Genomic DNA, 21,048 nt, shown 5'->3' with positions numbered 1-21,048 from the left:
TGGCCACAAAACCGTCACGTTATGAAGAGGGATCAGTCAGACAGGTGTGTCCGCGTGCGATGAGAAAACACCCACAACCAGACGGGAAAATATGACACTGGAGGTGTGTGATCCTGCCGGCCGGCCTTGAGCGTGAGCGACGCCTTTATTGGCTCCGAGCGGCTTTTCCTTTTATTGAGCTGTGATACCGCTCTCGTCTGCTCCCAGGCGTGCTGCTGCGAGCTCTAACTGCTTCCCCCCAGAGGTGCGGCAGCTGAGTAGAAAGGTTTATGGGCATATCAGGATGTGTATGTATTAATAAAGATCAAACCGCTGCAGTGGATCATTAACCGGGAAAGTCCAAGTGAGATAGCAGCAGACACTTAGCACCAAGCGCTGCACACATTACAGCGGATAAGAAACTGAGAAGATTGTTTACACAAAAGATGTGTATAGTCCCGCGCCCGTTGGTATTGGCTAGCGTTAACATTAACATTAACAGTTCACTTGAAATCTTCCAAGAAATGTCTTTTAGTGAACTTTTTTATTAGATCATTTTATCATTTAAGGTTTTAAATGTGCTTCTAAAGGTCTCAATCTGAAAATGAAAAAGGGACAGTGTTTGCTATCATTAGCACAATAGGCAATATTCCACCAGCAGTGTCTCAGTACAGTAGGTCATTGTCCCCAGAGGATGACGTTTGCTAATTTTTTGAGTTTAATATTTGTGGATTAGCTTGAGACCTGGGAAATACAACCAAAACAATGCAACAAGAATTTTCTAAATGTAAAAGTCAGCTTTGTTGAGTGTAGTTTCTTTTTTTTTCTTTTCATGCTTCTGTGAGGAGAATGTCTGTCTGGGTTTGCTGGAAGCTTGGCCTTCCTCTCTGTCTCCAGAACAATGTTTGCACCTGGCACGCCTCTGCAGACAGGTGCTCCTCTGGGGTTTTGTTGCTCCATGTCTCCCTTTATTTGCTCAGAGATTATGAGCCATAATTGGAGCTAATACACTGCATTACTCATATCTGTGCATACACTCAAGCACAAAAGACAAATGCATGTAATTGCACACCACAGACTAACACTTATGTACACACGTGCATGGACGCACACGACTGCTCACGCTCCCCCTTGGCTTGACGCTGTCCTGTGTGATTTTGTCAGGTGTTTTGAGGCCTCGCACATCTGGCAGCATCTCTGAAAGGTGCGACTCTGCGGGGAAAGTCCAGGAGGCCAGATCGGTGAGTGCCACTAGCTGTTCACAGGACAAACCCCATCTTCTGTTCGTCTGTCAGATTCTCTCTTGGAGCAGCAATGCGGAATCAAGTCCTTTCAGATAATAACCCCAACCCTGGTACACACAACCCCCCTCCCCTTTACAAAGCTGAACTGGCATGCATTTATTACAGTCGTTCTATTAAGACGAGCCAACTGTTGTTGATAATTGAAACACAATATAACAGAGGGCATGCGGCGTGCAGCAGGTGTGTGGTTAATCAGTCACGGGACACAGAGAGAGGCGACTGTACAGGAGCCGGCAGCCTCGCTCTGTTCGGGGGGGTGGAATTCTTTTGGAGGATGCACAACAAGCAGGATCAGACAGGGACTGAGGGGTCAGAGGGGTGAACAGAGCGCGCGCATGCTGGGCTGCAGCGGAATGGACGGACGCAGGTGCTTCACGTGACTCGCGATTAATCTCTTCTTTATGACAGACGAGATGCAGCTTCTGAAAAGCATGAATGAAACTCAGAAGCCCCTCCCGCAATTATGTCGAGCCACAATGAGGAGCTGGAGTGCCCTGAGCGAGATTCATGCCGTCGTATGCATAATGCTCCTAAAACAAGTGTCCACACACTGGTGGCAGATAAACTGTTTTATTGCGTCAGGCTTCATCGGCAAAGCAGAATTACCTAATGCTGCAGGTTTATCATAAGGCCATCAGCATTAATGGCTCCAGCTTCAACTAAGGTTACAATGATGGGCTTTAAATAAGATATCTGTGACCTTCAGCCTCTGCAGAGTGAAGCTGAATCTTGCTTGAATGCACTGCACCGAGGTGAATCTGAATGAGGATAAATCCATTTAAAACTACAGTCTGAATTATCCAATCAAAATGCTTGTAAAGTTCTACAAAGTGGGAGAAGTGTTATTTTTTCCATCACACTGGTGCCAATCTGTAACTGCAGGTTTTCCTGCTTCTGTTTCTTGCAGGATGCATCTGAAGGAGGCTCATGGTCATCGTCCTCCTGGATCATAGACCCGACTCATACGTCAGCATGTTCCCCCTGCCCGTCTCATCATGGTACTGTGCCGCTAGGAAGCAAGCGCTCACTTTTGGGAGCCTCTAACGCCCGTACTTAATCAGTACAAGAGCCCAACTTCACTGTTAGTGTCTGATCCAGTAAAAGCCCACTCAGTCCCTGTCAGCTCTGCTTTATTAGTGGCCATTGTCTCCCCATTGGCAGCGTCGTGTTTGGCGTTCCCCTGCCTCCGGTACACTTAAGCCCACTAATCCTCGCTAGGGCCAGCTGGCTTGGAGTATCACCTTCACCTGTGTGGCCGTGAGCCTGAGCGATGGTTCAGAGGCGGCGCCTACTGTACAGCACACAAACACTAGAAAGCTTGGCGGCGCAGGACGAGGAAAAGGTCAGGACTGCTGTCACCACATGGAAATGGAGAGTCAGTGTTGAGCTCTAATAGCCTCCCACCTCGTGTCCACATCTGTCACTGGCCAGTATCAGTCACTAATGAGCCATGGTACGTTTCTACAGGACATTACAAATGCATCCTTCACATCAGAGATTGATGTGGAGTCAGCTGAGCATTCAGATCCTCAATGACAAATGCTCTAAAACAAACAAACGTCAACCTGTCTGTTCTGTGTTCAGGTTGTGACTGACACATCCCTGCCATCCCTCCAAGCAGGAGGGACCTTTACTTATTTTTAAGAGGGATTGACTAATTTACTAGCTTGTTCATGGTTTACAATGCACAACCATTAGCATAACAGGCAATGAGCTAAATTCCCTTGAAATGCTGTCTTTTAGCTCCTAACTCACTTTATAACCAGACTTTGCCGTGTTAACCGCCCCAGCTCCAGAAGAGAGATGTCACCCAGAGGAATTGGGCTGAGGCTTGTGTGCATTGACCTTTTAGAGGCCAAATACACGGTCACACTCAGCAGGAGGAGGATGGGAGGTGGGTCACCAGCAGGGCGTGGAGAGGTCACGCTTGAGGTCACGTTGTCTCTAAATGATGCCCAGTGTGTGGCATGCCTTTGTGTGGTTAGGTGAGACTCTGTTCTCCTGGAGGTGCCAGCAATTCAATGGGCTCCCCAGTAATGGAGGGGATGACCCCAATTTGACTCGATGGATATGAGACGCTTAAGAAAATGGGACTCTCATACCGTTTGCATAGTGAGCTGTCGGCCTTTGAGGCTTGTAACTTTAACTTTCTGAGTGTGTAAATGTCACAGTGGCTGTATTTGGCTGTGCAGCACCTCATAAAGTGGCCAGTGAGTGTCTATACAGGTGACAGAGGGTAACGAGACAGGTCAGCTGAGTGTGGGACAGGTGTTGGTCTAGAGCCATGAAGCACAGACAGAGAAGTAGATTTTCGCTCACAATTAAGTACTACATTACCCATAATTCAACCAGACATTGTTTTTAATTAGAAAGGGTTATGTTTCAGAAGCTCCTTCCAGAGCCACAGGCCCTTGTCTTTAACTTTTCTTGTGCCTGCTCCAAATGAATGAATCATTCACCTCCTTCGACCCCATGACAACGAAGCAAAGCTTAAAACTCTCGATGAACCTTTTGTCCGTGCTGGCTCATCAGGAATTCATAGGTAGAATAATCCCCCCCCCCTCATAATTGTTTCGCCACTGTTTCCCCGCTGCCCAGGTCGCAGTGCGCTCACCCCGGCGTTTAGCATTCAGCTGCTGCTGAAGATGTTAGCGTCCAAGTGAATGTAGCGGTGAGCGGGGCCACAAAGAGCACTAATCTGAACTGGCCCTGCCGGATTGTTGTGGGACACTGAGGAAGCTACGGGGCAGATTAAGCTCCACAACGCTGGAGTTGGTGGAAGCAGAGATTAGTCATGTCCTAAGCAAGGATCGTTTTCCCCCCGAGGACCACACACTGACAGTGTAGCCATGTCACCATTGTCTTTAAGCCACTGCCACTGTGGACTCGTTGACTATTGTCTTCGAAATCCTCCAGCGTTTCCCCTAAAAAAAACCTGGACGTGAGTCCTTTGATTGGCACTTGTCAGGGCTGATAGAGAGGGTGACGTGTTGAGAAAGGCGTCGATAAAAGAGCCTGAAAGGAAAATCCCCTCCCCATGAATAATAATTTGCTGAGGATTTTCCTTCTTACCCCACCCCTGCTCCCATTCTGCCATTCTTGCAGCAGATAGAGGAGGAGAGGCGATGGGTGGCATCAGTGAATAGCCTCGCTGCGCCGATTGTCTCACTCATGCTCATCCCTTTCTCAAACACGGCAAGAAAGAGATACACGTCCAACCTTCTTGCCTCTGCATGGTGAGCTGGCTGTTGGGCCGAGCTGCGGGGGGGTGTAAAGGGCAGCCTGTGTGTTTATTGTCTTTGGTGGCCTTTTCAAGATCAGCGAGGGGATTTGACTTGGCCGCTCGCTGCCAAATCCAGCTATCTGCTGTGTTCAGATGCGGTGGTTGGTATGGTAACCTGCTTTTAGATGCGCTCTTGTTTCCAGCTTGAACTGACCAGTAATCACTGTCCTGCATTCATGGATTAGACCAAGCTGGGGGTGAGGATAGGAGCGATTCAAAAGGAGGAAACCAGATACTGAATCATTTTACTCGCTGTTGTGTCAGACTTCATCAAGTAACAGTCCCAGATTTTAACCCCTGCTTTTATCAAACAGCACATAGAGAAGCTAGAAAATGGCAGCTACCTTCCCAGTTTCTTTCAAATAACCAGTAAATAGTTGCACAAATTAAGTTAGTTTATTCAAAGACAATCTTCAAGTGGAGAGTAGAAAATCAAATTGTGCAAATGGTGTTTAATTAAAACTAGACTAAAAATATATCACTGTACAAATCTTATGCTCATGAAACCTTCAGATGTTACTGTGAAAGGATAAAGCTGCTTCCCTCCTTCTTCCTCAATCCCAATTCAGAAATGTTTAACCTTGAACTTGAAGTATTTATATTACATCATACAATATTTGCAGAACAAAGCCGCTTATGTTTTTATTTTTTACCCAATTTGAAGCATTTGTTTCTGGTTCCATTCTATGGGTGACAGCGTCAAGAAATCATTCTCCACCTCACAGGCATCCAGAATGCATCCTAGATATTTGGTTTATGTTGTAGTGGAGAAATGAGCAAGTCATGATTAATTTCCTGCTCCAGCGTGGAATGAATTTGTCACCCCTTCGTCCCTTTTGGCGGCATTTGGAGCTGGATGGCGACAGGGAGGCTGACGGCAGCGTGTGATTGGGTGCAGTGTGGTGGAAGACGGCCTGTCAAATGAGACATGGCTCCATCTATCTGGGCCGCTGACCCCTGCATGCTCACTGACGGAAAAATGAATCCACGGCATCCATGAATCTGTTGCCTGTCAGCTCCTGGAGTCAAGCTTTCCCCTGCTTGTGTAGAATCCCGTTGAAATGTATCACATTTGAATTTTCACGCATGCACGAACACAAGTAACACTCATGTTTGCCAAAGTAGGCTGAAGAAAAGAGTCTGAAACTCAAATGGGAAGTGTTGCAAATTACAATGTGAGCCTTCCTTAAGCTCAAGTCTGCATTGATGGTGCTCTTTGTCTCGGCACTGCCTCATCAGGACGTGCGTTCTGTGGACTTTGTGTTTGGAGATAATGGGACTCTTAATTGGCTGCTCAGCGTCAAAATGGAAGCTGTTGTAGTTTCAGGCAGAGTGTTCGCTGAAAGGGCTGAAGGGAGACGTGGATGCTGCATTTAGATGAACAATTATTAAAGGGCCAGAAAAAGTATTTAAGGCTTTTTGCTAAGTGGCTGCTTCCACATAAACGGCCATGAATGCAGATGTGGTTTACTTAAGATAAGATAAGATAAACCTTCATTTGTCCCTCAGTGGGGAAATTTCATTGCAGCAATAAAACATGAAATTCTTAAGGACTTAGTTGATATAAGTCTTTATATTGTAACCTAACACCCTTTTAATTTTTCTGTCTTCAATCCAGACTCCTGCCTAGATGACGGAGGTCATGACGATGAGTCCGATCATCCAGGGTGGAGGGACGACACTGGGAGAAGTGAGGAGCGGGACACAAAGATGGAGGAGAGGAAGACAAAGGTGATGCACTTGCTGTCCAAGCTGCAGGACACGACTCCACGGAAGAGAAACAGCCCCAGAGGCCCCTCCGACTTCGAGGACTGTGAGTCATAGCACAGAGAAGCTATTGGTGCTGCGATTTGACGACTCAGGTTGCAAAGCCCCTGGTGATCGCATTCACTGCAGCTCCTCCTTGTGATGGTTTAGCTCATAGCATCTGCATGTTTGGGACCAAAGAAATGAAAGGAATAACTAACATTCACCAAAACTCAGTAATGTAGAAGAAAGATTAAAAAGCTGGTACTGAATACATTAAACCTTTTGAGCGCCTCCATGTAATAACCATCACTCCTCTCTAAAGCCTTTGCCTCAAATTAAAGCACTTGATTTGTAGGGTTGCGTGTTTAGCCAGAGGTTCTCCAGTCTCCCTTAAGTGCCTCATTCCTGGCGTCCGAGCCTTTGTGGTAGAGCTGCGGCTGATGGCGCTAACAATAAGCGTCCACACCTAAGGTCAAGTCTGAGGGGACGGCCCTCGCAGAGGTCGGCCAGGTCAGGGTGCTTCCGTAGAGCTGGCTCCCGTGAATGGGACTGATTGGACAGGTTTGTTGAGATGCTAATAGAGCAGGAGGACCCTGTGCTGCCTGTTCTGCAGGGAGGTTATTACTGATGGCTGTGAGGAACCTCTCTGAGGACATTACAGTCACAGGAAGATGTCCTGCATGCTTTGTTTATTATATGGACATGCTCTGATGCACGCTGCCGTTTGCTGTTTGCTTGTTTTGTCATGTGTGAGTCCGTGTGTCTGTGTCTCATCCAGACACTTGTAACTGTGGCCCTTCATTAAGCTCTGAAAAGGCCTAACTGGTCATAATTGACTCGAGTCCAACACTGACCACTTGTCAACAGATTCCCAAAACAGGGAGCCCCCTCCTCACCGAGCCACACACATGCCTTTCTACATGAATCTGTGGCCTCTCATGCCTAATTATCGCTATTTAGCAAGAGGAAGTCGTTTAGGAGAAGTGTCCAGAACAAGTTCCCTCCTTTTGACGCTTTTCAGTCTGTGACTTTCCTCTTTTACATGTGATGAACACTAAATATTGTCATTAGCCATCGGCGGCGGCGGCATTCTGGGCGTGGAAGAGCTCAGCTTCGTTTGTTTCTGTCTGTGAGGACACCAAGCGGTGGAGAAGAGGCCGACGCTGATGTCAAGTGGCTGTGGTCTCCTTTGTGCCTGTTCACCAGCTGAGCGTGGTGCGAGGGACTCTGTGGTCCAAGGTCCCTGATGACTGTCCGTGTTGATGTGGAACACCTGGCGGCCTTGACGCCAGCCACCACACGCCACCCCCCAGGAGTCTGGATTACAGTCATCTACCTGTGGGTGGAGATCGGAGCTAGCGGATGTGTTCAGTCCACTAAACCTGGGTGGGGGGGGGTGCTGCTTGTGACGGTGTGTTTGTGTGCTGGAGGACATCCCTTATGTAGCTACAGGGCCTTTATGCAGGCTCTGTTTGCTCAGCCTTCACTGTGGAATACCTCTATGTATTTACCAGTCCAGAATGACTGAGCAAACAAACAGCTCGCCCATTGATGAGCGGCAGCGTGGAATATGCCCGCCGTATTCACCCGAGAGAAAAAAGGAGCGGGAGCAAAGTGAAGCTGTCAAAGAGTCTATTATACGGTGTCCAAACAGAGCGCGCGCTCCACAAAGGCCTTATTAATGGCACAATGTCAAGGAGCGGCGGGACAATAATAGCAGATGATTTCGCATTGAGAGGTTATCTCAGGAGATCTGTGGCGATCTGTGGTTGAGGCCGCTGGCGTGCAGCCAGAGACGGGAGTGCGGCCGCTACGTGTGCCTTTGTTTGTTTTCCTGCCGCCCACCTCCTCCCCCATCTCACGCACACACGCGCACACACACAAACACACACGCCTCAGCCTTTTGGGGGAAAGTGAGGGGGAGGAGTCGAGTTTCAATGGCGCAACAACAGCGCCTGCGGGAGAAGAGTAGGAGCTGCTCGAGTCAAAAGAAGAAGTCAGCAGAGGAGCCCAGGGCTCAGCATTCAGTTGTCTGATGGAAGCAGCCGTTGGGGAGGGAGCCAGACGCAGGTTCTGCTGGGATCAGGCTGATGAGCGGCCTGGCAGCGCGTCGGTGCGTGAGGGCGCATGTGACGGAGCAGGTGTCGGTTTGTGCCCGTTTCCAGTTGTCCAGGTGTGCAAAGATCAGACGGTAGAACAGGTACAACCGCCTCGGTCACACAAACAGTAAACAGTAAACATCAGATCCAGGCCGTCGTCACGGTAACCAAGTAGTTGTCACATAGCCTTGTTATCATAGAGAACTGCTTCACTTTTCACCCAAAAGGCCTGATTGGTCATAACGGCTAAAAATCCCCAGACAGAGACACAGGTTCTTATCTGGGTTTAGCTCATGTAGGACTTGTGATAGTGAAAATAAAGATAATGCACGAGTTTTACTCAGCTGTTAACAAGGACTCAGTTCACTAATCTAAGCTGTTTATGTCTCTGCTTTAACAGACGTAAATGGAAAATCCACTTAAACAGCCTAATGTTACATTTATTATCATAGTTTACATAAAGCCCTGCACATGTGTGGACGTGCCGTATGTAACTCAGATATCAGATAAGATTGAGATCTGTTCACAAGGAGCCACGATGCCTCATTCTGCCGATTGTGAAATTAAAGGCCTCACACCTCGCCCATAGGGCCCATATCCCATAGACGCGCCGTTAGATCTGTGTGTGTGTGTGTGTGTGTGTGTGTGTGTGTGTGTGTGTGTGTGTGTGTGTGTGTGTGTGTGTGTGTGTGTGTGTGTGTGTGTGTGTGTGTGCGTGCGTGCGTGCGTGCGTGCGTGCGTGCGTGCGTGCGTGCGTGCGTGCGTGCGTGCGTGCGTGCGTGCGTGCGTGCGTGCGTGCGTGATCTGCTCTAAATTCACTGGATGTGGGCCGTGTTCTCCTGCTTTAAAACGGGGCCACCTCCGCTCCGCCGCTCAATGTGACCTTTGTTGTAGGATTTATGGGACACTTTATACGGCGACGATGATGAGCACAAACAAAAGTCTGGGATTAAGCGGGAAAGAGCAACAAACAAGTGAGCGCTTCAAAACACAATAGACTCCAGTCGGTTATGAAAGACGCTGTTTTTAAGGATTTACTCATTCGTAAACTGTTTATTTAGGCATTAATCTGATTATTAGTTTATATTAATGCTACAATACAGCTCCTAAGCTAATACCACCTTAACACAGAAAACATTCCTCTACTAAGCAACTTTTCTTTATTATTCACATTATTTTAAGATGTGTAGAATTATCGTCTCTGCCATCATCCTACCACCACATAAAACTGGGTCTAAGATCAAAATCTGAAACTGGGAAGCAGAGATCTGGCTGGAGTAAACAAACAATCGCTCTGAGATGCTGAACATCAGCATTTACAACCAAATAAGCAACACTCTCCAGAGAAGCCGTCCAGAAAAGGAATGGAGCTCCAAAGAATTTACAGGAGCTGTATCATCTGTCGGGAAGCAAACATTCACATTCACCAGGACACAAAGTGAGGATTGATGCTCCGTCTAAAGAAGAAACAGACACTTTGCATCTGGAAGTTTCTGGATTTGTAAAATAATTTTGTGCCACAGATCTGCTGATCTGGACTAAAGCATGGCCACCGAAGGGCAGATGAATCATGCAGAGATGAGGCCCAATAGTTGTCAGGCCAGTAGTTTGTCATCTGCGTGTTAAATGAGCTGTGACCCGCGGCTGTTTGCGGCCTGCGGACCAGCGCACGAGCAGCGGCTCAAACAAACAGAACAAGCCAGAAAAACAAACGCCGGTGAAAGAGTGAACCTCCCTGCTCATCATCATCACGGCCCCATTCTTCCTCCCTCAATTGCAACTGAATCGCCTGGGTCTCATTACAGATTATGGCCTCGACAAAGTGACTCTCCCCTTTCTCTCGCCTTTCTCCACACAGTCCCTCTCTTGATTAACATTTTCTGCTAGGCTTCACACCAAAGGCACAACCTGTGTGCTTTAAAGGCAGGGTGGGAAAAAAAAGCCATCAAGCGCTGGACTGGAATCAGATAAGGCTATCAGGCAGGAGGCTTTTCTGCCTGGGCTTTGTCCCGCTCCTCCACCGCCCTCGCTCCTCGCTTCCTCCCTCAATCTCTCACTCCACTGCACCTTTTGTCCAGCTGATTCCCTGACGGTGGGGTCCCCTCAGTCAGTCCCCCAGACCTGCTCCAGCACCGCAGTTTAGACTCTGTGTGTGTGTGTGTGTGTGTGTGTATGTGTGTGTGTGTGTGTGTGTGTGTGTGTGTGTGTGTGTGTGTGTGTGTGTGTGTGTGTGTGTGTGTGTGTGTGTGTGTGTGTGTGTGTGTGAGAGAGAGAGAGAGAGAGACTTCAACAGGAGGCACATTCTGGAAGAAGCTGGAAATCCAAGTAGTCGTTAGCTAATTGACCTGGGTTTTGTACGTGTAGTAGCAGCAGCTTGAGGTTGTGTGTGGCGTATACTGTATAGAGGCCTGCAGTGGTGAAGGCGCTGAGCCGACCCATTCCGTCTCCTGATCCACCTGAGCGGTCCCAGTGATCCGTTACAGAGCAGAAGAGATCAGCTGCGGGTCCAGATGGTCAGTGGACCTCAGCTTCGCTGCCGATAAGGACAGACACCGTGGAGTCTATTCACCGCGTCGCAGGCTGCAGCAGATTGAGCGCCACGCTCGCCTCTTTCAGCGAGGCAGATCTAAATCCCTGCACGCGTGAGTCCAGATTCTCGTCGTCCTGCAGCCGCTTCCCATCGCGGATATTTGCAAACAGATGCGCGGAGGCGGCCCCCTAGCTTTTTTGATCAATCAAGCTTTAACAAGTCAAGTTGACTAGATGCGAATGTAACGTTTAGCATGAGAAAGGCTGAGGCCACGGAAGGCCTGGTTTTGATTAGGCCTAAGCTGATAAATGGCAGATTCAAACTGCCCCCCTGCTACTGCAGAGAAACCCCAGAGGTCCAGAGCTTTAAGTCCAGACTGATATCAACTCTGTTGCTCGTCTTTCTTCTCCGAACCAATGAATAGATCCATTATTCAGCAGACTCATTCTCATCTCCCAAATTGAAGTGGCAGCAGCTTAACAGCCCCCGTTCTCCATCCCCTCCCCGTCCTCAAAGTCCTTCTCCCTCCGTTTGGCTGCTGAAGGATCCATGGGTGGGGTCCACCTCCGCACGTCAACATATGAATATGGGTCTGATGTTTATGAGATGTTTAAGAACAAAACTCCAGCTCCTCTGCAGTCGACACTGTAAAGAGCCGCTCTTCATTTTTAACCTCTGTCTCACCACAGTGATGCTTCCTTCACCGATCTGACTTCCCAGCGTGCTGTTGTGTTTTATCGCTCTGATGCTGATCATCTATCATCTAATCTATGACACAAAAAACAAACCAACATGTGTGGAGGCGCTTTGAAGGTTCATTGTTTGTCTTTTCTCCTTCCAGTTGACTTTTTGGCCAAGTACTGTATCTTCAGTCAGGAGAAGCTGGCTGAGTACAAACGAGCTTTTGAAGCAGTAAGTGAGAAGACAGCGACACCATGTTCATTCACCTTCACACGCTGTTGTTGTAGCTTAAAACTAAACCACAGTAGAAAAAAGCACATTTCAAATAATCAGATGAGAGTCTGCAGGTAGTCTGGGAACCGATGATGATGATGATGATGATGTGTTGCTTGCAGGAGGACAGTGATGGTGACGGCTACATTTCCTGCCTCCAGGTCTTGCTCGCTCTTAAGAACATCATCCCTCCGGAGCTCCTGAGCGATGAAGAAGAGATATACGTCTACAGGGTTGGTTACATACACACGCACGCGCACTCGTGTGTACGTGCACTGACATTGAATCCTCTTCAGATCCTGGAGATGGTGGACTTCAGAGTGACAGATGGACTGGTTGACCTGAGGCTCTTCGCTGTGATCGCCAGTCTGGCACAGAAGATCGCCACCATGGAGTAAGTGGCCGTGAGCCCTGGCTCCTCCTCCGAGCAGCCGCTGACCTCCCGTGCACGGGAAGGAGCGTGTGCACAGTGCAGCTGATTTTGGGTTGTCTTTGATCCTCTCCCTGGTGTCACAGTTCATGGGGTCAAAGCAAATTAATAACTTTACAACCAATTTGACCTCAAATATATTTAGTTCGTTATATGAAAGTTGAAATTTGGGCTTAAATTTCTTATGTTATTTTTGATTTTTCTCGCCACAGTTTCCAGTCTCTGAGTTGTTTTTTCGAGGCTGTGAGGATTTGCCAAGTGTGTCCTAAACCCGAGGTCACATATAACATGACAACTTTCCAACTGTGGGAATCCAGCGCGTCAATAATCGGCCGTGGTCCTGGCTTGAACCCTGAGCCGACAGACACCCATCACTGTGATTTGAACTCGGCCTCTGTGCCACCACATAATGCTCCATATGCTGCAGATTCCCACACACGGTGCTTTTTCTTTCCTGCCCTGGGGTTTATAGCTTCCTACAGACAGGAGTGTGTGGAGCCAAGCCTGCTCTGGAGGTCCCCCTGGGTCAAGGCTTGCTCCCTGGCCCTGGAGTGAGAGCTCACTCTCAGCGAGGACTGGGCCAGGGTCACGGGTCCCCTGATTTACGGCCGGCCCTTTGTGCTGTGTGTTAGAGGCGGCCTGTGGACTGCCTGCCTCACCGGGGCGTCTGCTCTGTATAGAGGCAATTATAGTAATGATAATGAATGTCCATAATAAACCTCTTTTCACACAACTCCTCTTTTAGTGTGAATGCTAAGATGAGAGAAGATCAGCGTTCATAATGCCAGCTCCTCCACGCGGAGAAAACAATAGTATCCTTCTGTCATCTCATCCCAACTGCACTAAATTGATCCTCTTACCTGCTTCAGTTAATCCTGTTGTGTCTAATCCAAGCTTAGAAATGAGCCGCAACAGTAGTTACACAATCGGCCTTTCTGACCATGCGGCGCTTTGAAACCTGAGGAGGTGCATCCCACATTTTCATGGATTGGACCTCGCACTAATTGCAGCCTTCCCTGCTTTAACGCTCCTCTTTTTAACTGTACGTCCCCCCTCGCCTCTCCTCGCCTCCCCAGCGCCCTCCGTGCTGTTTTGGCCCCTGACTCAGCCCATCTGTCCCCGTGCAGCATTGTGCTCGGCAACAAGTCCACCTCACACAGCGCCGCATTCCCTCAGGGCGAGCACATTGCCACACAGCGTCAGTGAAGCTCTCGCAGCCACTGTGCTCAGCGCATCCTCCCATGGATCTGTGCAAACGAGCACACCAGGAGAACGAGACGCCGGGCAGCAGGTACCGGACCAGACCCTGGGTCCTCCAAAACAACTCTCCTTTCTGTCCCATGGAACTAGGTCAGAGTGTGTTTGCACCCCCGCCTCACTGTACTCCAGCCGCCAAAATGTTGTGCATTACGTAAGCGAGCGGTCGGCTGTGTTCGCCCCAGCAGGGAGCCAGAGGAGGGCCCACAAAAGAAAATAGGTTAGGCTGCTATTAGAGCCTCTGCGGTCCGTCTCCTGAGCCCTCGCCTCTCATTTGCGCTGCCCATTATCACATCAGTGTCTTCAGCCCACCAGCGTTCAGACTTTTTTACTGCAAACCGAGTGCAATTAACGATCATTAGCTGCCCTGTCTCCCTTGGTCCCCATCCCCCAGCCCTGTGGTTGGAGGACAAGGGCCAATCAGGGCCCTGGAAGCACTCAGGCATGCATTGTACTCGCCGGCCCAGCGCTTGGCTATTCTTTACTCCAACAGGCCATTGAGCGGCGGGCAGGAGGGGCTCATTAACACTGGGCGCTCGTTAGCGGAGGGACGGCTGCCGCTGTGCCACACGCTGCACAGGAGCGGCCGTGTCTCCCTCTAATTGTCCGAGTGGACCTAGATTTTGTTTGTCCGCCAGTGGTCCGATCGCCGCAGAGTGTGGCCCGGCCCGGGTTCCCCTGCGTATGGCCCCGCCCCCCTCCCGGCGCCCCCGCCCCCAGCGGCCACCGTCCCCGAAGCCGAGCGGTTTTATCCGTTACTTTGGCGGGACGTCCCCATGTGCCCACGCATTGTTTTGCAGCCAGGCCACGGTGAGCAACCACAATGGGCTCAGAACACTTTACCATCACGTCTCTGTAAACAGAGCGTCGCATGGGACGCACCCGCCAAAAATCATCCGCCACCGCCAGTGAGCCACTCCGACTGCGTCTGCACATCACTGACCACTAATCAGTTTTAGACGAATGAATAAAAGTTTAGTTTGGTTTTGTATATTTATTTAAACGATCAGCTCTGTTAATCACAAACTGACAAATGCAGTTTGATGAACACGAACCTTCACCAGCAGGGAGAGAAGGTGTGCACAGTGTTGCATTGTGGGAAGTGTAGGATCCAGCCAGAGCAGATCTTGACTCGTAGCACCTGCTGAAAAACCTGTTTCTAAATGTTGTCCTGCTCTCTTCCAGTGAGTTTATGCGGTCGCTCATCAGCAACATGGACTTTCGCTCTCTGGAAGTGAGGCTCTTCAAAGCCAAGGTGAAGTCACGTCTCCTCTGTGTAATTATAAGACTTTAAAAGGAAATTCCATAGCTTGTTTTATAAAGCTGCTTTCTAATGGGAGGCTCTGAATCCTGATGCATAGAAATGAGGGAAGCAAGTTGGGAAGAGGAGAGGCCTGCTTTTCACTTTTCCTAGATTAGCACAGCCCTAATCTCATTAAAGAGCCCAGCAGTGAGCACGCCGTCCACGCCGCCCTGCCCTGTAATCAGCCGCAGACATGCAGCTCACCTCAGATGGACTGGGACCAGCCTACCAGCTGGCAGCTCACAGGCATTCATACGAGGCAGTGCCGAGCCCCTGAGAGGCAGGAGGCACATGAAAGCTGGTGGCTGTAAGTGTGGAAGCTGAGCCCAGAGCAGGTAGGGGAAGCGTTGTAATTATAGAGGTGTTAGGGATAGGGTTGTTAACTGGAGAGCCTGGTGGGGAGGAATGGGCTAATTGCTAAGGATTAGTCCCCCTGTCCCCCAACAATTACTAGACTGCATTAGCAGAGCAAACAGGTGCACTCGAATAAGACGGGAAACAGGTCGAGGTAACCTGAGGCCACCCCAACGAGCACGGGAACACAAAAGCACCCACACATGCGCTGCTGGGCTGAGGACTCGTCCTGAGCCCGCTTCCCTGTTTCTGACCTGTGCAGCAACTCTTCCTGTTCCTGCTGGAGGAGCAGCGAGGGGAGGCCGGAGCTCAGCGGGGCTTCATCAGCGCCGAGCAGCTGCTGCTGGAGCTGAAGGCCGGGGGGATCCGCCTGGAGCAGGAGGCGGCCGTCCGGCTGGAGCTGCAGCACATCCCTCCTCTGGACCTGCTGGACTTCCTGGCCTACCTGCCGCTCTTCATGCTCATCCACAAGTCGGTCATCTCCAACCCCCTCAACGACTTCAGTCGCCTCCCGGATGTGTGAGGCTGGTACCGGCCCGGCTGCCAACACAGTGATCGGGGTTCTGATCACAGAACAATAGGTCTAATGAAGGTAAAACAGATGGATGAGGTGCACGGAGCATGAGGAAGTGCTGTCTGTGGTCCTGAAATCCTTCAGCTGTTTATAAAAAACACTCCCACCTGAAATATCATCAGTATGTGACTCTGCTCCTCCGCCCGACACAGTCAGCACCAATGGATGATTCTAATGACATATTCAACCTATTCTAGCCTGAGCCTTTGTTTTGGCTCAGCTTCACCAATTAGATAAGGTTGGGCCACGCTTCATAGACAGAGGGAGTGTAACCGGCACCGACAGGCAGACCAGGAGCGTTGCATCACAGCGGCTTTGTTTGTCCCTTCCTCATCTGTATGTTATCAGCATTACAGTCAACTACAACCTTTAAAGGTTCCCTGGCTTTTCAGTAGTGGTTTAAATTAATTCTTCAGCTTCATACAGTTTGTTATGGGCCTCAAATGTCTGTTTGCAGCTGGAAATGAACTGATCAACAGCTTCTCAGCTTCAGTGATGGGTGGGGGAAAACCCAGAACCGTCCCTTACGAGATCTGCATCCGAGCCCGTGTTAATCAGTCCTCTCAAAGCGTTGGATTCTCTTGCTCTTGTTTAAATTAACTGAATAATAAAATATATCCATCCAAGGATCTTAAATCAAAGCCCAGTTATTAACCTTGCTTTTTATTTTTTCTTTGCAATCTAGTGGTTTTATTTTGTTCAGGGCTCCGCTGATGCCATATTTTATGATTATCAATTTAAACAGAGCAAATACACACGATGGACGTCCACGGTTGATGTCTGCAACATATTTCCATAATAATTATTTTTGGTGTTTATGTGGGGAGTAGAAGACGTTGAGTCATAATAAGCTCGAGGTTTTTCAGTCTTCTCTTCTCCTCAGGGCCCCCTGGTGGCCCCTGAACCCCCGCCACACAACCACCAACAGGACGGACTCGAAACACGAAACAACGCCTCGCTTTTCCCTGACTCAAACCTTTTATTATTTCCTTCCTTTTTTCTCCACCTCAGAGTCACAGACGTGTGTAACGGCGGCTCCTCACAGCCGAGCCGCCTGGACTGGAGCCACGCGCAGGTTCCTTCCTCGCAGGTGGCGGCACGCAGCTGCACGAGGCACACGCCGTCCACCAGTTCAGCTCCGTGTCTCCACTCGACCACCACACGAACCCCATTCAGTCATTAGAGCGGACACGCGTCCGGCCGCAGCCCCCGCCTACCTGTCAAACTTCGTTTTCGCAGAAACACCAGCTCTACCTCAGCATCTTCTGGTGCCCCCCCCCCACAGCGTGTGATACAGCCAGTCACATTCACTGCGAGCACTAATTCAAGGAGACGATATCTATTTATTTCTCAGCGTGAACTCATCTTTTATTATTACAGCCAGTGATTAAAGCTGCAACGTGGCGAAGTTCGGGCCGTTTGCGCGCTTAGAAACACGTATCTTTGATTTTGAGTCGTAGATAAAACCTGGAAAATTACTGCAGCTTTGGTTCTTTCTAAAAGCTTCGACTTCCAACTTTTCTATTTTATACCAGTTTACGCGCTGATTCAAGCTGCATTGGACGCCTCCAACGAAAAACCGTGCACTTAACAAATAAACGACAGAGACCACTAGACCCGCGCAAATTAGATATTTTTCCTTGATTAGTCACGACTGCAAAAAGAAAGAAATGACAGTTACACTACGTGAACCTTTGCTGGAAAGTGGCGACTTTAATCCTTGTAGAGGATCGAGATCGTGTTCGTGCGTAAAATGTGCGTAAAGTGTGTATTCTGTCTTCCTTGTGACAACGGCAGCTGATATTGCAGCTCCATCCCAGTTTATCCACAGACCACATGTTGGGACCTGTTACCCAGTGTCCCCACGGTTCAGACATCCACAAGTAAGACATGAACGGTGATTCGGTAGCAAACTGTTTTATTCTCGGACTAGTGTAGTAAATATGGATATAAGACTTTTTTTCCACCTCTGTTTCTGTGAAGACAGTGTAGAGCCGGCAGTAGAACGAGACAATGCGCCACCATTGCGCTCTGTTTGGACAATAGCTGCATACGTTTTGATCATTATGAACATCAAGACATAATGCAATAACATGGTTCTGCTATTAAATAAGACACATTGGTGCTAAAAAACATCGGAGTATCAAACTCCTGGAAACCTCGTGAACAGAAGAGCCAAGGAATAATAGACTACACGTCTACATAGGCAGGAGGTATAGAAGCAACTTCGCAATATATAGACAAAATATATACAAAAGGATGTGTACAAAACATCTATAAATCTCTTACATACAAAAATATCTTAATATATTTCAAAAAAGCGTTTGATATAGAATTTATAGAATAAATCCGGAATCTTGGAAGCATTTTCTGAATTCAAAAGGTCTGAGAGGTTTATCAAAGGTTTGGTGCTCTGGGATTGGATTTAGCATAGTGGAGGAGCGACGTATTAAATAATGTTTTTAATGTGCTGCTGACGATTCGCTTTCGGGTGAGGCTTTGTTTATCACGGGCAAACGCGCAGGAGCCTGGATTCCCACGTCACCGGGCGGCTTCCGTCACATCTGCGGCCTGACTTCCCCGAGTTCCCAGGACGTTAAGGCCGCGTCCGTCCGTCCGTCTTCGTGCCTCACAGTCTGGGAGGACCGGGCGCTCAGGACGCACGACCAAGGCGCGTGCACAGTTCATCGCCCAGCCTCCTCCAGGACCATCACAAGCGCGCGACGCCAGTGAATAGACTTGATCCATACTTCTGTCAAGACGCGGAGAAAACAGACGTTAAAGGGCTGTTCAGGGGCTTGAAATAAACGTTTCTGTCTCAGTATCAGTATCTGTCGGGCGGTTCTTACCTCATACAGATGCTCAGAACCAGTTGGTAAAGTCCAGCAGCTCCTGCTCCTCCGGACTCAGCGGGTCGTAGGAACCCTCGTCGGACGAGTAGGAGGACACGGGTGACCCCGCCATGGAGTTCATGTCGGCGGAGTATCCTTGGGACATGGTGGGCGACAGCACGCCGGACTGGAAGGCGGCGCTGACGGCGTCGTGCTCGTCCAGCAGCTGCTGCAGCGCGCGGATGTACTCCACGGCGGAGCGCAGCGTCTCCACCTTGCTCATCTTCTTGTTGGCGGCGCCGTTGGGGACGTGCTCGCGCAGGGTCGCGAAGCCGTTGTTGACCAGCTTCACGCGGTTGCGCTCCCGCTCGTTGCGGCGCGCCACCGCGTGCGGCTGCTGCTGCGGCAGCGTGTAGCCGAAGCCCGCGAAGTTCAACCTGCGCTTGCACCGCAGCAGCTCCGGGGACGAGGAGCGCTGCCGCTTGGGCTGCTTGCACGCGGACTTGCCGCTGCCCTGGCTGCTGCCGCCCGGGCTCAGCTGGACGCTCTGCGCCGCCGCCGCCGCGGCGGAGAAGAAGCAGGCTGGCGGCATGAGCTGCTGCTGGCCGACGTTAATCTCCATCTTGGCTGTGAGGTCCATTTCCAGGGAAAATACAAAACTTGGGAGGAAGTCAGCGGCTCTCCGGGCGGTGCGTCCTGCTCGTGCCGTTCACGTGTTGGGGACGCTTCACGCGCACTTGTTCAGTGGGGGCTGTCCGCTGGGCTGCTGCCTGGCGCGCTCCTCGAAGCTCTACTGAGTCCTCGAGGAACGACGCCACCGCTTATCAATACGTTTGGAAGAGGCGCTGGCCACGCCCCCCGGTCGCGTGGATTCACCTTGGGCTCCTGCCCCGGTGCCGGTGCGCTGCGTGCGCCGGACGCGTGCCACTTGAAGCACTAAACAAACAGCGGTGGGGTTTTTTTCTTTCCGTCTGATCCTGGGAGTCAGTAGGTGCGACTCAGCGCAGAGGAGCGTCCGCAACACGGGAGAGAGTTTGGCGCAAGAAAGAGAAAGACGCAGATCTGCGCTCAAGCCAGAATCAGTTTGTGTTGAGAAAGAATTTAAAAAAGCAACAAGTGATAAATAAGTCCTAAATTAATGTAAACTCTTGTGACGGCGCAGATCCAAGTCTTTTGGAGAATAAAGTGTAACAATGAAGATTTTGTATAGTTTTCAAAGTTTCGCAGTTGGAGACGTTTATGATGGAAAACGGTAGAAACAGAACGACGTTACTGAGCGATCTTTAGTGTAGTTAAATACAGAAATGAGCAGTTAGAGGAAAGGGCGAACAGTATGTGGTTTATTAAGAGACATTATTAAAAGACAACAGGTCTCCTTTCCTGCCAGATCCGGACCGACGTGGTGCTGAAGGACAGCATCCACTCTCCCCGCTGCCGCTTTATCTGAGAGCTCGCCTGCGCTTCGGTTCCAGCACAGTCTAGTTTTATTGTCCACGCTACAGACGCGTCAGAACGCCGCTCATTTCAGCTCTATTGTGCGCCAGGGGCCGAATTTTCCACTTTGATTAGAGCTCATCATCGGGCTCGCACAGGCGGAACGAAGGGGCGCAAATCCGCGGAGGGGCCCCTGAGACGCTGTTTGTAGGAGCCTTTGTGAATGATTTGATACACTCGACGTGGTTACAGTAGCGTGGACGCGCTGTGTTCTGTCAATTATTGTCGCTTTGAAACATGGAGAATAATAAAAACACCTCTTTGAGCGCGGGACTGAGGTGGGCCGTTCACTGTTTAAGGCATTAGGCGCGTGTACGTGCAATAAGACAGATCTAAAGTAGTGATTATTAGAAATCTATTGTGCGCCAAGTCTTCAGTTTTATCGCTGTTTGCGCGCTTCCTATGAGGCCGAGTCGCACGGCCCGTGCGGGTGCGTGTGCGCGCAAACAACGCCCCCCGTCTCTTCCCTGAAGAGGGGATTGTAATAAATTGTGCAATTTTTCTGCATTGGCAGTGGCATTCAAAATCAAGGATGCATTGAAGGGCCCCCCTCACCCACTCAGCCATGCCCCGCCCCCACCTCCGACACTTTCTTTTCTTTCCCTCCATCCCCCTCCTGCGTTTTTTTTTTGGCCCAGCAAGAGAGTTTAGAAAAGAAGCGTGGGTTCCATTCAGGCTGCCCCTGCGCCCCTTCGCCTTCGCCAGGCTTTCTGAAACCTATCCATGCCCTGTCAGTGTGCTTCCAGGGTCCAATTAGCGCTTTGTGAGGACTCTGTCGCCCTCTCTGCTGATGCTGCTGGTCTTCCTGAGGCTGGGAGGGCGCTCACTTTACAGGAGGGGCTTTCCAGTCATAGCTGAGTGTAATAATTAATATGACATCTGGGCGCCGCTTTCACTGCTTTTCTGT

The 21,048-nt window shown here is 49.9% G+C and overlaps 2 protein-coding genes across 8 annotated transcripts in view; one reads left to right on the top strand and one right to left on the bottom strand.

Moving 5' to 3' along the window:
• The window catches only part of LOC114861695 (uncharacterized), a 37,458-nt gene extending 20,155 nt beyond the window's left edge, over positions 1-17,303 (top strand). For 3 of the 7 annotated variants that reach the window (XM_055512132.1, XM_055512130.1, XM_055512129.1), the window contains 8 exons: positions 828-911; positions 1,144-1,220; positions 2,191-2,281; positions 6,185-6,379; positions 11,786-11,856; positions 12,021-12,131; positions 12,195-12,292; positions 12,541-14,762. In XM_055512132.1, coding sequence (XP_055368107.1) covers positions 828-911; positions 1,144-1,220; positions 2,191-2,281; positions 6,185-6,379; positions 11,786-11,856; positions 12,021-12,131; positions 12,195-12,292; positions 12,541-12,883 — 1,070 coding nt within the window. In that variant the 3' untranslated portion in view covers positions 12,884-14,762. The other 4 variants (XR_008695775.1, XR_008695776.1, XM_055512131.1 and 1 more) reach the window with 4 other exon arrangements.
• A 1,124-nt stretch (positions 17,304-18,427) lies between these two features.
• On the bottom strand, positions 18,428-19,505 carry ascl1a (achaete-scute family bHLH transcription factor 1a). Its single transcript, XM_029164154.3, has 2 exons — positions 18,666-19,505; positions 18,428-18,568 (listed from the first exon to the last, which is right to left on the bottom strand). The coding sequence occupies exon 1, from the start codon at positions 19,285-19,287 to the stop codon at positions 18,679-18,681; it is 609 nt and encodes a 202-aa protein (XP_029019987.1). The 5' UTR covers positions 19,288-19,505; the 3' UTR covers positions 18,428-18,568; positions 18,666-18,678.
• Positions 19,506-21,048: the final 1,543 nt, after the last annotated feature.

Source organism: Betta splendens, chromosome 9, assembly GCF_900634795.4.
Source record: "Betta splendens chromosome 9, fBetSpl5.4, whole genome shotgun sequence".
Taxonomy (NCBI): Eukaryota; Metazoa; Chordata; class Actinopteri; order Anabantiformes; family Osphronemidae; genus Betta; species Betta splendens.
Note: the sequence above shows the minus strand (reverse complement) of the source record. Positions and strands in the feature narration are given on the sequence as shown.

Coding starts and splice junctions, on each gene's coding strand:
- ascl1a (XM_029164154.3), bottom strand. CDS start 19,287: ATGGACCTCACAGCCAAGATGGAGATTAACGTCGGCCAGCAGCAGCTC.